A 20132-nucleotide genomic window follows, 5' to 3' on the forward strand; every position below is an offset into this window, starting at 1 on the left:
GTCTTCGCCTGCTTCACACCATCCATATGGCTCTGACCACATTTTCGGTCTAGCATAAATTGGCTTTTAGGAGATTATACATTTCCTGAGGTCAGTTAACATGACCATTATAGCATTTGCTTTTAATTTAATTACAAATTCTTAAATTCTGTGAAAAACAAGGTTTAAGCCTGCGTTTACCACAGACCTTGTTTTCAGTGTTGATCTAAAAACAATTTCCCCATAGGATTTGTCCAACGAACCATGGCAGAGTTTGTGCCATTACTAATGCTCTCTATAGCAGCTGGGTCTGGCCTACCTAGTTAATTGAATACAACATATTTTCCAGGGAGTGGTAGTCTCACTTCCCTTCCTTCTCAAACCTCATTGTGGCTGCTTTGTGTGATGTATTGTCTCTACCCTTTTGCCCTTTGTGCTGTTGTCTGTGCCAAATAATGTTTGTACCATGTTTTGTGCTGCTACCATGTTGTGTTGCCATGTGTTGCTGCCTTGCTAGGTTGTCTTAGGTATCTCTTTATGTAGTGTTGTCTCTCTTGTTGTGATGTGTGTTTTGTCCTATATTTATATTGTTTAAATTTTTTTATTTTAATCCCTGGCCTTTTGCCTTTTTGTAGGCCGTCATTGTAAATAAGAATTTGTTCTTAACTAGGGTAGGGGGCAGCATTCGGAATTTTGGATGAAAAGCATGCCCAAATTAAACTGCCTGCTACTCGGGCCCAGAAGATATGATATGCACATAACTGGTAGATCTGGATAGAAAACACTCTAAAGTTTCCAAAACTGTTAAAATAGTGTCTGTGAGTATAACAGAACTGATTTGGCAGGCGAAAACCTGAGAAAAATCCATTCAGGAAGTAGTTTTTTGGGGGTTTTGTAGTTTTCTATTCAATGCCATTACAGTATCCATTGACTTAGGACTCAAATTGCAGTTCCTATGCCTTCCACTAGATGTCAACAATCTTTAGAAATAGTTTCAGGCTTGTATTCTGAAAAATTAGGAAGTAAGAGCAGTCGGAATGAGTGGACCCTAAAGTGTCACAGAGCTTTTTCATGCGCACGACCGAGAGAGTACCTTTCTTGTTTACCTTTTATATTGACGACGTTATTGTCCGGTTTAAATATTATCGATTATTTAGGCTAAAAACAACCTGAGGATGGAATATAAACATCGTTTGACATGTTTCTATGAACTTTACGGATACAATTTGGATTTTTTTCTGCCTGTTTTGACTGTTTGAGCCTGTGGATTACTGAAGGAAACGCACAAACAAAACAGAGGTTTTTGGATATAAAGAGACTTTATCGAACAAAAGGAACATTTATTGAGTAAATGAATGTCTGCTGAGTGCAACCATATGAAGATCAAAGGTAAGGGATTAATTTTATCTCTATTTCTGACTTGTGTAACTCTTCTACTTGGCTGGTTACTGTTTGTAATGATTTGTCTGCTGGGCTATGTTCTCAAATAGTCGTAAGGTATGCTTTCGCCGTAAAGCATTTTTAAAATCTGACACCTTGGTTGGATTCACAAGAAGTTAATCTTTAAACCTATGTAAAATGTTTTGTTTTCAGAATTTTTATAATGAGTATTTCTGTATTTGAATTTGGCGCCCTGCAGTTTCACTGGCTGTTGAAGAGGTGGGACGCTACCGTCTCACGTACCCTAGAGAAGTTGTTCTTAACGGACTTTCCTAGTTAAATAAAAAGACAGGACAGCCCTGTGCCCCTCTGAAGAACCATTTTATCCACTGGCACAATGAATGTTTCCTCCCCAAGTACTGTGAGTACCCCTATACATTTTCTTTCATTACTATGAAGAGTCAATCACATACACGATCACATTATTACACATCAATGTGATTTTACTCCTTGCTTGGACTAACTCATTCTTTGTTCTTTTGTCTAACTGTGTGTTTTTTTTGTCTTCCCAGTCAAATCCTGTCCTGCCCTTAGTGGAGGAGTTGGGTTCTTCTCCAACATCATCCATCCATGATTAACTTTTTTCTGCACTGAAGTCTCTGAACACCTCAAGCCTGTCCTGCACTGAAGTCAAGCCTCCAAACACCTACTCATGCCTCATACAATCACTTCTGCCCTTCCCAACAGTGTAAGTATGTCACGATCGTGTGGAGGAGAGACGGACCAAAACGCAGCATGTGGAAAATAAGCCATCTTCTTTTATTATAACGACGAAGATGAACATGAAACGAAACACTTATACAAACTATACAAAAACAACAAACGACCGTGAAGATCCTGTCTGGTTGGCGGCTCTGGCAGATCCTGTCTGGTTGGCGGCTCTGGCAGATCCTGTCTGGTTGGCGGCTCTGGCAGATCCTGTCTGGTTGGCGGCTCTGGCAGATCCTGTCTGGTTGGCGGCTCTGGCAGATCCTGTCTGGTTGGCGGCTCTGGCAGATCCTGTCTGGTTGGCGGCTCTGGCAGATCCTGTCTGGTTGGCGGCTCTGGCAGATCCTCTCTGGTTGGCGGCTCTGGCAGATCCTGTCTGACGAATGGCTCTAGCGGCTCCTGACTGACTATCGGCTCTGACTGCTCGGGACAGACGGGCGGCTCTAATGGCTCGGGACAGACGGATGGCTCAGACGGCGCTGGGCAGACGGATGGCTCAGACGGCGCTGGGGAGACGGATGGCTCAGACGGCGCTGGGGAGACGGATGGCTCAGATGGCGCTGGGGAGACGGATGGCTCAGATGGCGCTGGGGAGACGGATGGCTCAGATGGCGCTGGGGAGACGGATGGCTCAGATGGCGCTGGGGAGACGGATGGCTCAGATGGCGCTGGGGAGACGGATGGCTCAGATGGCGCTGGGGAGACGGATGGCTCAGATGGCGCTGGGGAGACGGATGGCTCAGATGGCGCTGGGGAGACGGATGGCTCAGATGGCGCTGGGGAGACGGATGGCTCAGATGGCGCTGGGGAGACGGATGGCTCAGATGGCGCTGGGGAGACGGATGGCTCTGGCCGGATGAGGCGCCCTTTAGGCCTGGTGCGTGGTGCCGGAACTGGTGGTACCGGGCTGGGGACACACATCTCAGGGCTAGTGCGGGGAGCAGCAACAGGACGCACAGGACTCTGGTAACACACAGGAAGCTTGGTGCGTGGTACCGGACTGGAGACATGCACCATAGGGCTAGTACGTGGAGGAGGAACAGGGCACACTGGACTCTCGAGGCGCACTATAGGCCTGGTGCGTGGTACCGGTACTGGTGGTACCAGGCTGAGGGCACGCACCTCAGGAAGAGTGCGGGGAGAAAGAACAGTGCGTACAGGGCTCAGGAGACGCACAGGAGGCTTCCCAACCTTACCTGGTTGTATGCTCCCCCATATCAACATCTCTCTCTTCGCTCTCCTCCAATAACACCAACAACTCCTCAAATGTCTCATAATCTCCCATCCTTTCACTTTCCTCCAATCTGTCCAATAACTCCTCCACATTCTCCGACTCATACCTTCGTTTAGCCAACTGCTCCTGATGGTAAGCACGGGGAACTGGCTCAATTCTCCCACTTGACCCAGCCACACTCCCCGTGTGCCCTCCCCCAAGAAATCTTTGGGGGAGCCTCTCGGGCTTCCAGCCACTCTGCCTTGATTTACTGCTTGGTCCCATGTTGGTGGGGAATTCTGTCACGATCGTGTGGAGGAGAGACGGACCAAAACGCAGCATGTGGAAAATAAGCCATCTTCTTTTATTATAACGACGAAGATGAACATGAAACGAAACACTTATACAAACTATACAAAAACAACAAACGACCGTGAAGCTACAAACGCAAGTGCACACACAAACTACTTACGTTCAACATAGACAATTCCCCACAAACAGCTAAAGCCTATGGTTGCCTTAAATATGGCTCCCAATCAGAGACAACAATAACCAGCTGTCTCTAATTGAGACCCAATTCAGGCAACCATAGACTTTCCTAGATACCTACACTCAACCATAGACACAGCTAGACTACTATACTAAACATAAACCCAACTACTCTAATAAACCCCCTAAACCTTACAACCACCCTAGACACTACAAACAACACATACATTCCCCATGTCACACCCTGACCTAACTAAAATAATTAAGAAAACAAAGAATACTAAGGCCAGGGTGTGACAAAGTAGCTCTCTCATTCCCATTCCCCATAATTTTTTTACTATAAATGTCTTTAATAAACATTTCCGGTTAAAATAATTTGTCTTTGATGATTTTTCAAATGCGCTTTGTTGTTCGGTTCGAGCCTATACCGTGGTTCTTCCATCCTTCCTCACTCTTTCAAGTCACCAGCCTCCACTGGTTTCTATACATGGTAAGGAAAAACTCGGGGCCTGTTATCTTTCATTATATCAGCTGGGAATTCAGCCTGACCTTTCTTTATTCTGTTTCTCTGATCCACCCGGTGGTCTTTTCCACAGGAGGTCATCTTGATCTCGATGTCCAACCTGAGGAAGAAAATCGCAGCCACATTTCCAGACAAGGCCAACGGTTCGTAACAGGAAGTGGCCACTGACAAACCATCACTGAAAGGAAGTCAAAATGACTAATAATTCACACCTTTTATATACTTCTGGGATCAAATGAATGGACATTCTGTGCCATCAGCATTTTTTATTCAAGGATAGAAGATCACAGCACAAGTGAAGAATCATGAGATATTCTTGGTGGTACTCCTTGTCTTTTGTATCTGGTCAGTAGGTGTGTTCCGTCTATATCCACTGTTACCCTTTTGTCTTATGTTTCTACTATCCTCTGTGTATAGGATTCCATGCAAATGTAAACGTCATGTACATGCATCTTTTTTCAAATGTTATTTGTTCTCAAGACACACATTACAGAACATTCATGAAGAATAACAAGTCAATCTGCACAATGCTAACAAATAACGCAATACATTCTTTTGGATCGTTCAAACTCTAACAGCTGCATGCCTCGGGATGTCACAGAGGTAAAGGGTCAAAGATGACGAGACAATGTTTGTCTGTGTCATGGTTTGACAGGATAAAATGAACTCTGCATCCAGTACAGCACAGTTGTGTGAATGCCTGAACCTCACACACCCCTACATTCAACAGGCATGTTATGATTCCATTGGGTTGGCACGAGCCAACCTACAGTGCTATAAATGTAAGCTTAAAGTGTTCTGATGTTGGCATTTTTACTGTGTTAAGTGAAAGCCACACAAGGTTTGATTGGATAACGTAATGCAACAAACATGTCACCTAATTTGAGCCATACTGTCTATAAGCATATGTCTCTGAAATGAATTCCTTTAACGTCTTGGATAATACAATCTCCCCTCAGTATGAGAAAGTTGATATTATATTGTATTATAACATTTGCTTTTGAGGACTTTTTTTAAACAAACATTAGAAACATGTAAAAATATTTTTGTTGTCGTTTCTATTTACAATAAACATCAGTTGCCCTATAATTAGAAATGTGTTTTTTATTTTACAAAGCTAGCTATAAAAAAAGCATAAAATCAAAAGTTTCCAGGAGTTATAGTTGTTTTCTGTGTACAGCAAGAGTGTGGAATTTCATTTTCTACTGTACACAGAAAAACACTATTAACTCCTGTAAAACTTAGATTTGACACTTTTTTGTAGCTAGCTTTGTAAAATAAAAAACACATTTCTAATTTATATTACTGGTTACAAACCAAGCTCACAGCTTCATATGTGAAATAAATACTTAGTCATCACAGGGCTACAGTAATTCCCAAGAACAATTACTACCATTCAGAGAAGGGGGCATACCTTGTGAGAGGAACCAGTCATCTCACCATGTGGGGTGAGTGAAGGTGATATTATACTGCTTGGCCCAGTGTGCAAACACCTGTTTCTCCGTGATGAACCGATGGTGGGGCCCCTTTCGGCCCTTCTCGTTCTGCAGGTAGGTGACACACTCTTCTGGGCCCCTGGGCTTGTAGTAGTGGTAGGGCATCTTCTTGGGCTGGGGCTTTTTTCTAGGAGAAGGGGCGTTACAAATGATTGCATTGACAATGTGCTCCAAGACAATCAGCATACATATTGGGTAGCAATAACTCTATGGCTCCTTTGTAAACAAGAAAGATAAATACCCGCACACTGTCGAATGCTCCCCTCGCTGTTTTACAGTGCAACGTTTCGACCCAAAAGTCTTCGTCATGCTTCTTTCATAGAAACACAATCATAATACATAATATTACATTGTGTATATGAAAGCAATCCTGTCAATTGCAGACAATGGTTTCATAATAATGAGTATTATAGATGAACCATTTGCTCACTGAACACATTTAGGATTACACAATGTAATAGTTTGATTTAAGTGATTGATAGATTGCTATTAGTGATTTATCGTTATGTTTAGCCTTGTTCATACTCACCCACAGTGACTGGGTGGAACCATCCCGTACACTTTAATATTGTCACACATCTCTATGGCGATCACCATGGTGAACCAGCCAGTGCTCAACCAGGACTGAGACTTCGCTCTTTGGAAGGAAACCGTAGGATAAAATGTTAGTGAGAAAAAAATAATTATTAAGAAGAAAGCTTTTGTATTTCTTGATAGGGGCATTTCTATCATTAGATGCCAGGAAAATCCTCATGTTGTGATCATCATCATTAAGAAATGTAATTAGAATTCAATTATAATTTGTATTCATGAATTGAAGCTGAATTCCATATTGAATTGAAATTTCATGAAACTGAATTAATTTTGCATTATCCCCATTGTTCTATCCTCATTCCCACCTTCATCCCTTTTACCCACCTGTCTCGCCCAGTCTCTTTCTGAAAGAGTGTATCAAACTTATGCATCTTGCTGGGCGTGATTGTGAAGCTGGACAGGTTACTGTAGGTCATGCTCACTCTCTGGATCAGACGGTACAGCGTTCCTTTAGCTTCTCTACCAATCTTGGTGGGCGGTCCCCAGAATATGACCGCAGAGTTTGCTTTATGATCCGTGTGGTTGAGAAACTCGGTGGGCCGCCTGACCACCCTGAACACGCTGGAGTGGGCCACCACTCTGAGAGTGGTCCGGTTGCCCACGTCACGCTCGAACCCTGTGGTGGGGGCGTCATTCATACGGATCACACACTGGGTGCGGTCGATTTCCGGTCCGGCCCCGCTGCCCAGTACGTGGCTGGAGCTGGTCACCAGAGCACAGTGGTGGCAGTGCAGGGTCATATTCTGGAGAGGGGAATGGAGAAATGTCAGAAAATATATACAGTATATAATTCTCTTTCTCTCATGCGGGTCATTCCATGAAATGAGTCCCCGTTTATCCATTTGATATTTAAGTGGATTTTAAAAGCCTGCTATATTAAATGAAGTGCCCTTTAATATAGACCACATGCAACATGCAATACATCTGATTTTTATATGAATAATGACTTGCCAAAATGTATGTCCCTCTGTGCACTCTGATTTCTCGGGAAGATTTTAACCCACGTAACCCCAAAAACTCTCATTTGAATATATGTTTTTTAAAAGATTTTCAAATTAAACATTTAACATCTAATAGTCAAATCATAGTTCAAAAGCAGGTGAGCTGTTTCTACTTGTGTTTTGTGGTGTAAAATTAAGTGGGTCAAGCATAACACGTCAACCCTTTTACCCATAGACAGACAGTTGCCCCTCACAAGCTCTAAGAAATCCATAGATAGACATTCAGTTGCTCCTCCCTGTTGCACACAACAACCTAGCTAGCCTAGATGTTCTGAGAACCATATTTTTCTTACAGTGCATTCAGAAAGTATTCAAACCCCTTGACTTTTTGAAAATTTTGTTACAGCCTTATTCTAAAATTGATCAAATAAAACATTTATCCTCATCAATCTACACACAATACCCCATAATGACAAAGTAAAAAACAGGTTTAGAATTTGTTTCAAATTTAGAAAATAAAAAACACATACCTTATTTACATAAGTATTCAGACCTTTTGCTATGAGACACGAAATTTGGGCTCAGGTATATCCTGTTTCCATTGATCATCCTTGAGATGTTTCTACAACTTGGAGTCCACCTGTGGTAAATTCAGTTAATTGGACATGATTTGTAAAGACACACACCTGTCTATATAAAAAGGACCCACAGTGCATGTCAGAGCAAAAACCAAGCCATGAGGTTCAAGGAATTGTCTGTAGCTCTGAGACAGGATTGTGTGTAGGCACAGCTCTGGGGAAGGATACCAAACAATGTCTGGAGCATTGAAAGTCCAAGAACACGGTGGCCTCCATCATTCTTAAATGGAAGAAATTTGGAACCACCAAGACTCTTCCAAGAGCTGGCCACCCAGCCAAACTGAGCAATCAGGGGAGAAGGGCCTTGGTCAGGGAGGTGACCAAGAACTTGATGGTCACTGACAGAGCTCCAGAGTACCTCTGTGGAGATGGGAGAATCTTCCAGAAGGACAACCATCTCTGCAGCACTCCACCAATCAGGCCTTTATGGTAGACTGGCAAGATGGAAGCCACTCTTAAAAACGCACATGACAGCCCTCTTGGAGTTTGCCAAAAGGCACCTAAAGGACTATCAGATCATGAGAAACAAGATTCTTTGGTCTGATGAAACTAAGATTGAACTCTTTGGCCTGAATGCCAAGCGTCACGTCTGGAGAAAATCTGGCACCATCTCTACGGTGAAGCATGTTGGTGGCAGCATCATGCTGTGGGGATGTTTTTCAGCGATAGGGACTGGGAGATTAGTCAGGATCAAGAGAAAGGTGAACGGCGCAAAGTACAGAGAAATCCTTGATGAAACCTTCTCCAGAGCGCTCAGGACCTCAGACTTGGGCGAAGGCTCACCTTCCAACAGGACAACAACCCTAAGCACACAGCCAAGACAACGGAGGAGTGGCTTTGGGACAAGTCTCAATGTCCTTGAGTGGCCCAGCCAGAGCCCGGACTTGAACCCGATTGAACATCTCTGGAGAGACCTGAAAATAGCTGTGTAGTGATGCTCCCCATCCAACCTGACAGAGCTTGAGAGGATTTGCAGAGAATGGGAGGAACTCCCCAAATACAGGTGACAAGCTTGTAGCATCATACCCAAGAAGCCTTGAGGTTGTAATCGCTGCCAAAGGTGCTTCAACAAAGTACTGAGTAAAGGGTCTGAACACTTAAGTAAAGTAGATATTTCAATTTTTTGGGTACTTTGTCGATTGATGAGAAAAAAATGATGTAATACAATTTAGAATAGGGCTGTAACGTAACAAAATATTGAAAATGTTAAGGGGCCTGAATACTTCCCGAATGCACTGTAGGTGGGAATTTCAGTACTTCAGCATAGCATTTTCTCATGGTTCTATTTAATGTCATGTTCTGAGAAACTTCCATAAAAACATTGGTAACGTTCAAAGAACATTCTAAGAATGTTACTTAAAATCCTACATTCCAATCTCAGCTTCAACAAAACTCTCAATCTATCTTGTTTTTTTTTAAATAACGTTCCCAAGGTAAACGGACTATTTCTCAGGTCCAGATCGTAGAATATGCATATAATTTACAGATTAGGATAGAAAGCTCCAAAGTTTCCAAAACTGTCAAAATATTGTCTGTGAGTATAACAAAACTGATTCTGCAGGCGAAAACCTGAGAAAATCTAACCCGGAAGTGATATTCTTTTTTAAAAATCTGTGTTTCCTGACCAGTCTTTCTTCCATTTAAAGGGGTATCAACCAGATTCCTTTTCCAATGGCTTCCTCAGGCTGTGACCAGGCTTTAGACATAGTTTCAGGCTTTTATTTAGAAAAATGTACGAGATTTTTCAAAAGTAGTCAGGTGTCCTCTGAATAGTTCCTGTGCGCGAGAGGGGAGCTCTCCATTTTCCTTTTCTTTCTTATTGAATAGGTTACGGTCCGGTTGAAATATTATCGATTATGTTTGTTAAAAACAACCTGAGGATTGATTATAAAAATTATTTGACATGTTTCTACTACCATTACGGATACTTTTTGGAATTTTTGTCGAACGGAACGAGGCTTTGGTTTTCTGAACATAACGCGCAACCTAAATGCCGTTTTCTTGTTATAAAAGTAATATTTATCGAACAAAAATAACATTTATTGTGTAACTGGGAGTCTCGTGAGTGCAAACATCCGAAGATTATCAAAGGTAAGCGATTAATTTTATTGCTTTTCTGACTTTTGTGACCATGCTAATTTGGGGCTAGCTGTTGTAGCATTGATTGATACACTCACAAAAGCTTGGATTTCTTTCTCTGTAAAGCATATTTTCAAAATCTGACACGATAGGTGGATTAAAAACAAGCTAAGCTGTGTTTTGGTATATTTCACTTGTGATTGCATGATTATAAATATTTTTAGTAATATTTTTGAATTTGGCGCCCTGCAATTCAGCGGTTGTTTAGGGAAATGATCCCGCTAAAGGGATCTGTGCGCAGAGAGGTTAAAAGTCTTATTGAAACATGTTCTCAATACATTAATTACCTTCAAAACAACCAGTAATTTCCATTCTCAAACGTTAATGAAACCTCCCTGCAACCTAAAAATTTACATTCCCAGAACAGCTGAAATTGACCTTGCGTTCTCAGAACGTGTAAAAAACGTTTTGTTTTACCGGTCAGGAAACGTATGGCTTTGTTTCCAGAACCAACCGAAAACCAAAAACGTTCCCACAACTTCCAAGGAACCAAATGTGCTAGCTGGGAAGCTTCCATTCCCTTGTCACAAAGGGATTTACAGCTGATTTTAAGTCAACCCTGCTACTTTATTTGGCACTTACTAGTCTTTTTTTTATTGTATCTCTTGAGATGGGAAAACATTTTAATTATTAAGTTGAACATGTGCGTTGAGTTGAACGTTTTTTCCCCCCCACCAAGTTACACTACACAAAAGGGACACATTTAATGAAAGACCCATGCACAAATATGAACATACACTGCACATGTACTGTAAACAAGCACACCACAATTATACACAGCTATATGAACACAGTTGTATGGACTGTGCAACAGTTTTACTTCATTTTGGACTTGATGTTCCTGCATTTTTTGTTTTTGGGCTGTGCATGATTGTGTCTATGAATCATGCAGTACGTAGCTACATTTAACCAGTGTTAAAAAAAAAATATCCACCGATACAACTTGATGCCGCAAGTGTGAGCGGGAACATGGTTCAAATTACAACTAGACTTTTGGAGGTGGCCTAAAAATAGTTGACCCTTTGGGGGAAGCAAATAGTAAAGTTTAGGCTTGTGGGTGGGTGTACTTTTATATGTTATACTGATTGTTACAAGGGTGCCCTGCACATTAATATGATTATTACCACCATATTATTATGGTGGGTAAGTTGAGCTAAAGGGATATATCGAGCCACTCGTTAATAGGAAACAATACATAAAATTAATAATTTGACCAAATATTTAGGAAGAGGTCATCATTCCATAGAGTCTGTGAAGGATAAAATCACATGGAAAAAGTGAAAGTTAGGTCCAAAGAATTTGTTAGAGGTTTTATGATGCTTGTATAAAAACTAAAGTAGATCATTTTAAGATTGTTCTGTACATCAGTTGGGGTCTCTATAAGCTTCAATATGAGGTCCTAAACCTAGCATGAAAGTGCATCCTTGCAGTGGTGTAAAGTACTTAAGTAGAAATACTTTAGTAATTTTTGGGGATATTGATATTTTACTACTTTTTCATCACTACATTCCTAAAGAAAATAATGTACTTTTTACTCCTTACATTTTCCTAGACACCCAAAAGTACTCGTTACATTTTGAATGCTTAGCAGGACAGGAAAATGGTCAAAAATCACACACTTATCAAGAGAACGTTCATGGTCATCCTTACTTCCTCTGATCTGGCAGACTCAATAAACACAAATACTTGATTTGTAAATTATGTCTGAGCATTGGAGTGTGCCTCTGGCTATCAATAAATACATAAAACATCTTAGTATAAGCAATTTTAAATGATTTATACTTTTACACTTATCCTTAAGATATTTTAGCAATTACATTTACTTTTGATACTTAAGTATATTTAAAAACAAATACTTTTAGACTTTTACTCTAGTAGTATTTTACTGGGTGACTTTCAATTGAGTCATTTTCTATTAAGGTATCTTTACTTTTACTCAAGTATGACTTGTAACTGTGGGCTAATATAGTAAATGTTTGCCATAGGGTAAGTTGAGCCAATGGCCATAGGGTAAGTTGAGCCAATGGCCATAGGGTAAGTTGAGCCAATGGCCATAGGGTAAGTTGAGCCAATGGCCATAGGGTAAGTTGAGCCAATGGCCATAGGGTAAGTTGAGCCAATGGCCATAGGGTAAGTTGAGCCAATGGCCATAGGGTAAGTTGAGCCAATGGCCATAGGGTAAGTTAAGCAAATTGAAGTGTTTTCTACCCAGGCGTAATGCAAGGCATTATCACGGAGATATGAGGTAACAACAGTGCCTATGTTAAAACTTCTCTGGGATAGGTGGGACGGTAGCGTCCCACTTGACCAAAATCCAGAAAAAATGTAGCGCGCCAAATTCAAATATATTACTATAAAAATCAATCTTTCATGAAATCACACATGAAAGACACCAAATTAAAATTACACATGTTGTGAATCCAGCCAAGATGTCTGATTTCAAAAAGGATATACGGGGAAAGCACACCAAACAATTATGTTAGCTCAGTACATAGCCACAGAAAAACACAGCCATTTTCCCAGCAAAAGATAGTAGTATCAAAAAGCAGAAATAGAGATAAAACTAATCACTAACCTTTGATGATCTTCATCAGATGACACTCATAGGACATCATGTTACACAATAGATTTATGTTTTGTTCGATAATGTGCATATTTATATCCACAGATCTCGGTTTACATTGGCGCCATGTTCAGAAATGCCTCTAAAATATCCAGAGTAATTGCAGAGAGCCACGTCAAATAACAGAAATACTCATCATAAACTTTGATGAAAGATACATGTTTTACACAGAATTAAAGATACACTTGTTCTTAATGCAACCGCTGTGTCAGATTTTTTTTTAACTTTACGTAAAAAGCACACCATGCAATAATCTGAGACAGCGCTCAGATTTTACAACATTTCTCCGCCATGTTGGAGTCAACAGAAATACGAAATTACATCATAAATATTCCCTTACCTTTGATTATGTTCATCAGAATGCACTGCCAGGAATCCTAGTTCCACAATAAATCGTTGTTTTGTTCGATAATGTCCATTACTTATGTCCAATTAGCTAATTTTGCTAGCATGTGTAGTACACGTGTCCAAACGTTCGCGCAGATGCAGGCAAACGTCGGACGAAAACTTCAAAGAGTTATATTACAAGTCGAATAAACTGGTCAAACTTAGTAGAGAATCAATCTTCAGGATGTTGTTATCATATATATCCAATAACGTTCCAACCGGAGCATTTCTTCATGTCTGTATAAGTAATGGCACGCAAGGCAAAATCATGAGGAAAGCGCGTGTGCAAGAACTGGCAATCTGCCAGACCAGTGACTGAAACACTTCCCATCCGGCCCCACATCACACTAGAGGCTTCATGCAGCGTTCTGCAGACTGTTGACATCTAGTGGAAGGCGTAGGAAGTGCAAACAGATCCATATATTACAGGGAATTGAATAGGCGATGACTTTAACATCGACCCTTATCAGAAATCTCACTTCCTGTTTGGATTTTTTCTCAGGTTTTCGCCTGCCATATGAGTTCTGTTATATTCACAGACATCATTCAAACGGTTTTAGAAACTTCAGAGTGTTTTCTATCCAATAGTAATAATAATATGCATATATTAGCATCTGGGACAGAGTAGGAGGCAGTTCACTATGGGCTCGCAATTCAAAAGTGAAAATGCTGCCCCTTATATCAAAGAAGTTACAAAAAAAAAAATAGTTAGTATGTGTAAGTAAGTGTTTGTTATGTGGTAAGCCAGTGTTAAAATATGCTTTAAACTATTAAAAAGACAAAAAAGTGGTTGGGATTGTGTTAAATTGTGTCTGGGAAATAAAGATATACATAGTTTAAAAAGGTAGTGGTAATACTTAATTCAGTACTGACATTTCGGCTTAACTTACCCTGTGCCACAGCTCAACTTACCTCATACCTGTAATGTTTATATTAATTCTTGAGGGATACACAACATCCTGAAATATGTAGATATCTTTGTTAGAAACAATACCATATTTCCCTAGACGGCTCATTTACCCCACTCTCCACTACCTGTTTGTAGTGTACTGTCTGTTCTGATTAAATACTTGTTCTGCCCTATGAGCACAAGATGATGAAAAAATATATATTTTTGGTTGAGCTCCCATGTGTTTTATATTAGAGTGGCCTTCTTGACCAGGTCTCCAGGATTAAATAGAGGTTCCATAGAATTTCTCTGTAATTCCAACCCTGAGTGTGAGTTACCTTGTTTCCATAGACAGCAACATAGCCCTCCTTCCCTGCCCATTTCTTGAGGTTGGTGACCTTGATGGCGTGATGAGGCGTGGACGCCCTGAAGGGACTGTATAAGGGGCTGATGTCGTTGCCACTGTTGGAGCTATATAGGATGAGGAGGGTCATCAGGAGGAAGATGGCTCCGAAGATCACCATCTTCTGGCTCTGCTGCCCTTGCTGGAAAAGATGAGGGGGTACATGTAAATTATATACATCAATAGTTATTGCTGTGTTGTATGTTATTCTTTAGTGACAGACTGTTACAGCAAGGTAACAAATCGATTAACTGGCCAGCGTGTACACTGTATTTGGTTCTGGGTGCCGAGATCAATGTTAGTGCTTTGTTGTCGATCTGACTGTTCAAATAAGGCTGTTCAAATCCCATTTGCAGGGCAAACTGGTGACTTACAGTGCATTCAACTCCTTGACTTTTTGCACATTTTGTTATGTTACATCCTTATTCTAAAGTTGATTAAATTGTTATAAAAAAACTATAATATATTTTAACTGAAATATTACATTTACATAAGTATTCAGACCCTTTACTCAGTACTTTGTTGAAGCACCTTCGCCAACAATTACAGCCTTGAGTCTTCTTGGGTATGACACTACAAGCTTGGCACACCTGTATTTGAGGAGTTTGTCCCATTCTTCTGTCCAGGCTCTGGCTGGGCCATTCAAGGGTATTCAGAGACTTGTCCCGAAGCCAGTCCTGCATTGTCTTGGATGTGTGCTTAGGGTTGTTGTCCTGTTGGAATGTGAAGCATCACCCCAGTCTGAGGTCCTGACCACTCTGGAGCAGGTTTTCAAAAAGGAATTCTCTGTACTTTGCTCCGTTCATCTTTCCCTTGATACTGACTAGTCTCCCATTCCCTGCTGCTGAAAAACATTCCCACAGCATGATGCTGCCACCACCATGCTTCACCGTGGGGATGGTGCCAGGTTTCCTACAGATGTGACGCTTGGCATTCAGGTCAAAGAGTTTGATTTTGGTTTCATCAGACCAGAGAATATTGTTTCTCATGGTTGGAGAGTCCTTTAGGTGCCTTTTTGCAAACTCCAAGAGGGCTGTCATGTGCCTTTTACTGAACAGTGGCTTCCGTTTGGCCAATCTACCATAAAGGCCTGATTGGTGGAGTGCTGCAGAGACGGTTATCCTTCTGGAAGGTTCTCCCATCTCCACATAGGTACTCTGTAGCACTGTCAGAGTGACCATTGGGTTCTTGGTCACCTCCCTGACCAAGGCCCTTCTCCCCTGATTGCTCAGTTTGGCTGGGCCCCCAGCTCTTGGAAGAGTCTTGGTGATTCCGAACTTCTTCCATTTAAGAATAATGGACGCTACGGTGTTCTTGGGGACGTTCAATGCTGCAGACCCTTCTTGGTACCCTTCCCCAGATCTGTGCCTCGACGCAATCCTGTCTCGGAGCTCTACCGACAATTCCTTTCACCCCATGGCTTGGTTTTCACTCTGACATGCATGGTTGACTGACAGGTGTGTGCCTTTCCAAATCATGTCCAATCAATTAAATTTACCACAGGTGGACTCCAATCAAGTTATCGGAACATCTCAAGGATGATCAACTGAAACAGGATTCACCGGAGCTCGATTTCAAGTCTCATAGCAAAGTGTCTGAATTCTTATGGAAATGTAATATGTTTTATACATTTGTAAAAATGTATAAAAAACAGTTTTTGCTTTGTCATTAAGGGGTATTGTGTGTAGGTTGATGAGGAACATGTTTTATTTAATCAATTTTAGAATAAGGCTGTAAGTAACAAAATGTGGAAAAAGGGGTCTGAATACTTTCCAAATGCACTATATTTCAAGTTCAGGTTTATTTAGCATCTTTGCACCATATGTGACATACATAATGTTATGCTATAAAATTGTACAAAACATAGGCCTATTACGGACAGTGCATCAGTAATTATACTTGATAGCAAATTCTACAAAAACAGTTAATTGAATCTAGAAATAAGCATTTCAGGTGCCTTGTAATTATCTTTATGAACAGTAACTGAGGGTGTATCAATACTCAGAATTAACTTACCTTGTCAACTAGCCTCAGCCCCATGCTTCTAGATCAGGCTGAGCTACATCACATGTTATGTGCTTTTCTGGTCACCAGCCCTGTCAAGAGGCAGATGATCCATAGTGAATACACACTCTAAATCTTTCATAGGCTGCTATGTGCGTGTGCTTACATTTTCAATACCATGTCACTAATCCTGTTCTAGGTCACAATTGTCATGGGAAATAATACGAAAGCAATATATTGTGTGGCAGAATAATCTATTGTGCTTATTGCATTGCAAAAAAATAAGGAAAATAAAAAACACATTGTGGTTGTCAAATTCTTGAGAAGTGTGCAATTCCGACTGATATCATAAATCAGCTTAGGCCCTATCTGTTTTACAGAACAGGTGCAGTGGTTAATCAAAAACCCCTGGTTTAAATAGAAAGGGATATTTGTTGCGCCCACTTCATTTTAGCGCACTGAAATCTGTTTGGACAAAACTGTTAATCCGAGCCTATCGAAACATATTAAACACTACAATCCAATAGAATAGAATAGAATAAAGCTATTACTATGGGAGACATGACAATTTTCCGTCAAAGACCTAAACCAGTTGCCTCACCGCTCACGCAGCCAGCCATCAGAGATGATTCGTGTTGACACCATAAATAGCTTTATTTTAAACCATAATAGCGGAAAATGGCGGTCATTCAACAATAACAGTGGATTAATGACAAAATGTAATGGAAACGAGGGTTGCTTACCAACTCAGAGTTTTATCCATATGAGATCCGTCCGTGCACCATTGACGTTTTATATGTCAGCGCTTGCCCCATCATCCTGCACAATTGTAGGAGGGGACTGGCTCCCCAGCTAGCACATATTGTTCATTGGAAGTTGTTGGAACGTACGTTTTTGGTTTCCTATTGGTTCTGGGAAAGAAGTCATACGTGTTTTGACTGGTAAACAGAACGATTTTAAACATCCTGAGAACAGAAGTGAAAATTCCGCCTGTTCTTGGAACTAAATTTTTAGGTGCAGGGAGGTTCTGAGAACGTTTTACTATGGTTCCCTGAAAGTTTTCCTTCTGAGGTTTTATTAACGTCTGAGAATGGAAATTATAGGTTATTGGAGGTAATTAAATAACGTTATGAGATCATTCTCTAAATGTTGTGAATGTTTTGAACTAAATTTAAAGGATATATGGAGTTTTTTTAATAACTTCCTTAAAACTTTCACAGAATGTTTCAGTAAGACTTTTAATAACACTGCTAGCTTAGTTTAGGTTAACTGCTTTAAACTCCAAGCACAAATTAATTTGGGTAGGCATTAATCATGCAAACACATTGTTTATTGTGGCATGGCATCAGTGAGATTTAAACCAATGCTCTTCTTTTCTCTATCGATAGAATTAGTCCACTGTGCCGCCAGCATGGAACTAGCATGGCATGGTTTAAAAAAAACTCATACAAAGGTGTTAATTTAAGTCTATTCAAACAGACCCTATTTCAAAGGAAACAAGCACTCATTAAGATCAGGTGTGGCCAATTAGTGAGCCCGGCCAACACACCCAAACACACTTAAGAGAGAGTTTTGTTGACGCTGAGAATGTAATTTAAAAAGTATTCACAACCATTAACTTTTTTTCACATTTTGTTGTGTTACAGCCTGAATTTAAAATGGATTAAATTGAGATTTTGTGTCACTGGCCTACAGAGAGACTAAATAGAACCATGACAAAACCTGCAGAAAATGTTATGCTGAAAGACTGAAATTCCCACAGAAGAACATTGTTTGCTAATGTTCTCTTACCTATTTGAGAACATTCTCAATGTCAAACCAGTTGGACAACATTCCTAGAAGTAATGAAATACCAATAAAATAACGTTCCTTATTAAATGTGCCGAGAATGGTCCGAAGCTAAGCAAGTATCCTGCACCATTTCTAGAAAGTTGTGGGAAGGTTGTATGCAAAATAACCATAGGACAACCATGCTCTTAACAAGCTCTGAAACATATGGTTCACAGAATGTTATGTGCTAGCTGGGTTGAGTCATCAACATTTCATCACTGCAGTGGAAATGCCAGGGATTTCTTGTCTATAGCTGGTGGGTTTTAATTATTGCATATAATTTACAGCACTGTCAGCTCATACAATAAATACAGTATATTATGTATGGCATAAGAATGTGATAATCATGATGACTGAGCAATTCCTGGGTTGTACGTTTGGCAAACAATTAGATATGAATGAATAATGAGCCATTTTGTATTTATGTAACAATTTATTGATTATTAAGATGTTTAGAAATAATTTATGAAGACACTGAAGCTAGTATTTGAGGATAAATTGCAAACAACATTGAGCACCATCTCAACACTAGGTGGTCTCTCATTAAACCATATCAATATGTGTTAAGATCACCCGCACAGCTGATCTCAATTTCTACCACTATATGCCACCATATACCACTCCCTAAAGAGATAATCTACTGTCGCAATTTAGGTTACTCTACACATTTTATCGATGTAAAGCTTGTGTTGGTATACTTACTTTTCATTGGCAATTAATTTAATCCATGAATAAAACTTGCCTTAATACAGTATGGTCATATCTTATCAAAAGGGGAAAATAAAGTATTCCTAAACTGTCTACATCTAACATTGGTAATTTAATTAAGCCAATACTGTAATGAGTTATTGAGTTAATATAATCAGTTTTCATTCAATTATAGTCTAATCAATTTATGTCAAATGACAAATTATATTCTAATGTGGCCCAAACATAGATGTCTATAATATACTGTATTCGTGTACTTTACTGTACAGTAAACTCGAGTGGAGTATAGTTCAATACAGCAAAGTAGAGTACCGTTCAGTACAGTACTCTACTTTCCTGTATTGTACCCTTCTCGGGTTTACTGTACTCGAGTTCCTTACATTTCACTGGGTCTGTAGTTTTACATTAAATTTCCATTAATTACCAGCCTCACTATTTTCAATGTTCCTGCTGGATTGATTTTTCATTGGGGCCTGGAGTAGAGAACCTAGACACAGCTGTCTGGTATCTAACTCATTTGACACAGTAACAACAGGAGATCAACTAATCTGCTGGTTTATTGTTGTTGGTTTTTGGTTGTAAAGTTTGTTTTCACACGCAGTGGCATGTATTCTCCCGTTCGTAGCGTTTTAAGAAATCCAGCGCTAACCTGTGTTATGTTCTGCCTGTTGGTTGCAATTGACCCTGAGAGTGTACAGAATATATTTCTTTTTAAATTTAACCAGGCAAGTCAGTTAAAAACAAATTAAAGTACTTAGTTGAATGTTTTTCTTCCTTTTGTTTAGTCTGGTGTTGTTTATTGTTGATTGCTGATTGTTTGTTAGTTTCTACAATTGTAAAGCTATGTATGTTTCGTGTATAATTATTATTATTAAAGTAGAGGAGTTAGTTCAGGCAAGCAACATTTCAACACATTCTTTTCACATATCCTGTGTAGAAGTTTATTTATAAACTGGGTGGTTCCAGCCCTGAATGCAGAATGTCTGAAAACCTTGGTATATCAGACCCTATAACACAGGTATGACAAAACATTTCTTTTTACTGCTGTAATTACCAGTTTATAATAGCAATAAGGCACCTCTGTGGTTTGTGATATATGGCCAATATACGACGGCAAAAGGCTGTATC

At 40.2% G+C, this 20132-nt stretch overlaps 1 protein-coding gene and 1 long non-coding RNA gene across 5 annotated transcripts; one reads left to right on the forward strand and one right to left on the reverse strand.

The window, feature by feature from the left end:
- Positions 1 to 776: 776 nt before the first annotated feature.
- LOC139551978 (uncharacterized) lies at positions 777 to 5452 on the forward strand. The gene is made up of 4 exons (XR_011670354.1): positions 777 to 1368; positions 1619 to 1780; positions 1932 to 2107; positions 4426 to 5452. It is a non-coding gene; the product is annotated as an uncharacterized lncRNA (long non-coding RNA).
- Positions 3684 to 17338, reverse strand: LOC139551977 (alpha-N-acetylgalactosaminide alpha-2,6-sialyltransferase 6-like). 4 transcript variants are annotated; one of them, XM_071363305.1, is made up of 8 exons: positions 17210 to 17337; positions 16479 to 16558; positions 14398 to 14604; positions 6767 to 7185; positions 6378 to 6485; positions 6090 to 6161; positions 5767 to 5975; positions 3684 to 4452 (listed from the first exon to the last, which is right to left on the reverse strand). In XM_071363305.1, exons 2-7 carry the CDS (start codon positions 16500 to 16502, stop codon positions 5789 to 5791), a joined length of 1017 nt encoding a protein of 338 aa, XP_071219406.1. In that variant the 5' UTR covers positions 16503 to 16558; positions 17210 to 17337; the 3' UTR covers positions 3684 to 4452; positions 5767 to 5788. The 4 variants fall into 4 exon arrangements, with proteins under 4 accessions (XP_071219406.1, XP_071219407.1, XP_071219405.1 ...); XM_071363306.1 differs by lacking the exon at positions 3684 to 4452 and having other exon boundaries at positions 5637 to 5975; positions 6090 to 6158; XM_071363304.1 differs by lacking the exon at positions 3684 to 4452 and having other exon boundaries at positions 5637 to 5975.
- Positions 17339 to 20132: the final 2794 nt, after the last annotated feature.

This window comes from Salvelinus alpinus, chromosome 24 (genome assembly GCF_045679555.1).
Source record: "Salvelinus alpinus chromosome 24, SLU_Salpinus.1, whole genome shotgun sequence".
NCBI lineage: Eukaryota > Metazoa > Chordata > Actinopteri > Salmoniformes > Salmonidae > Salvelinus > Salvelinus alpinus.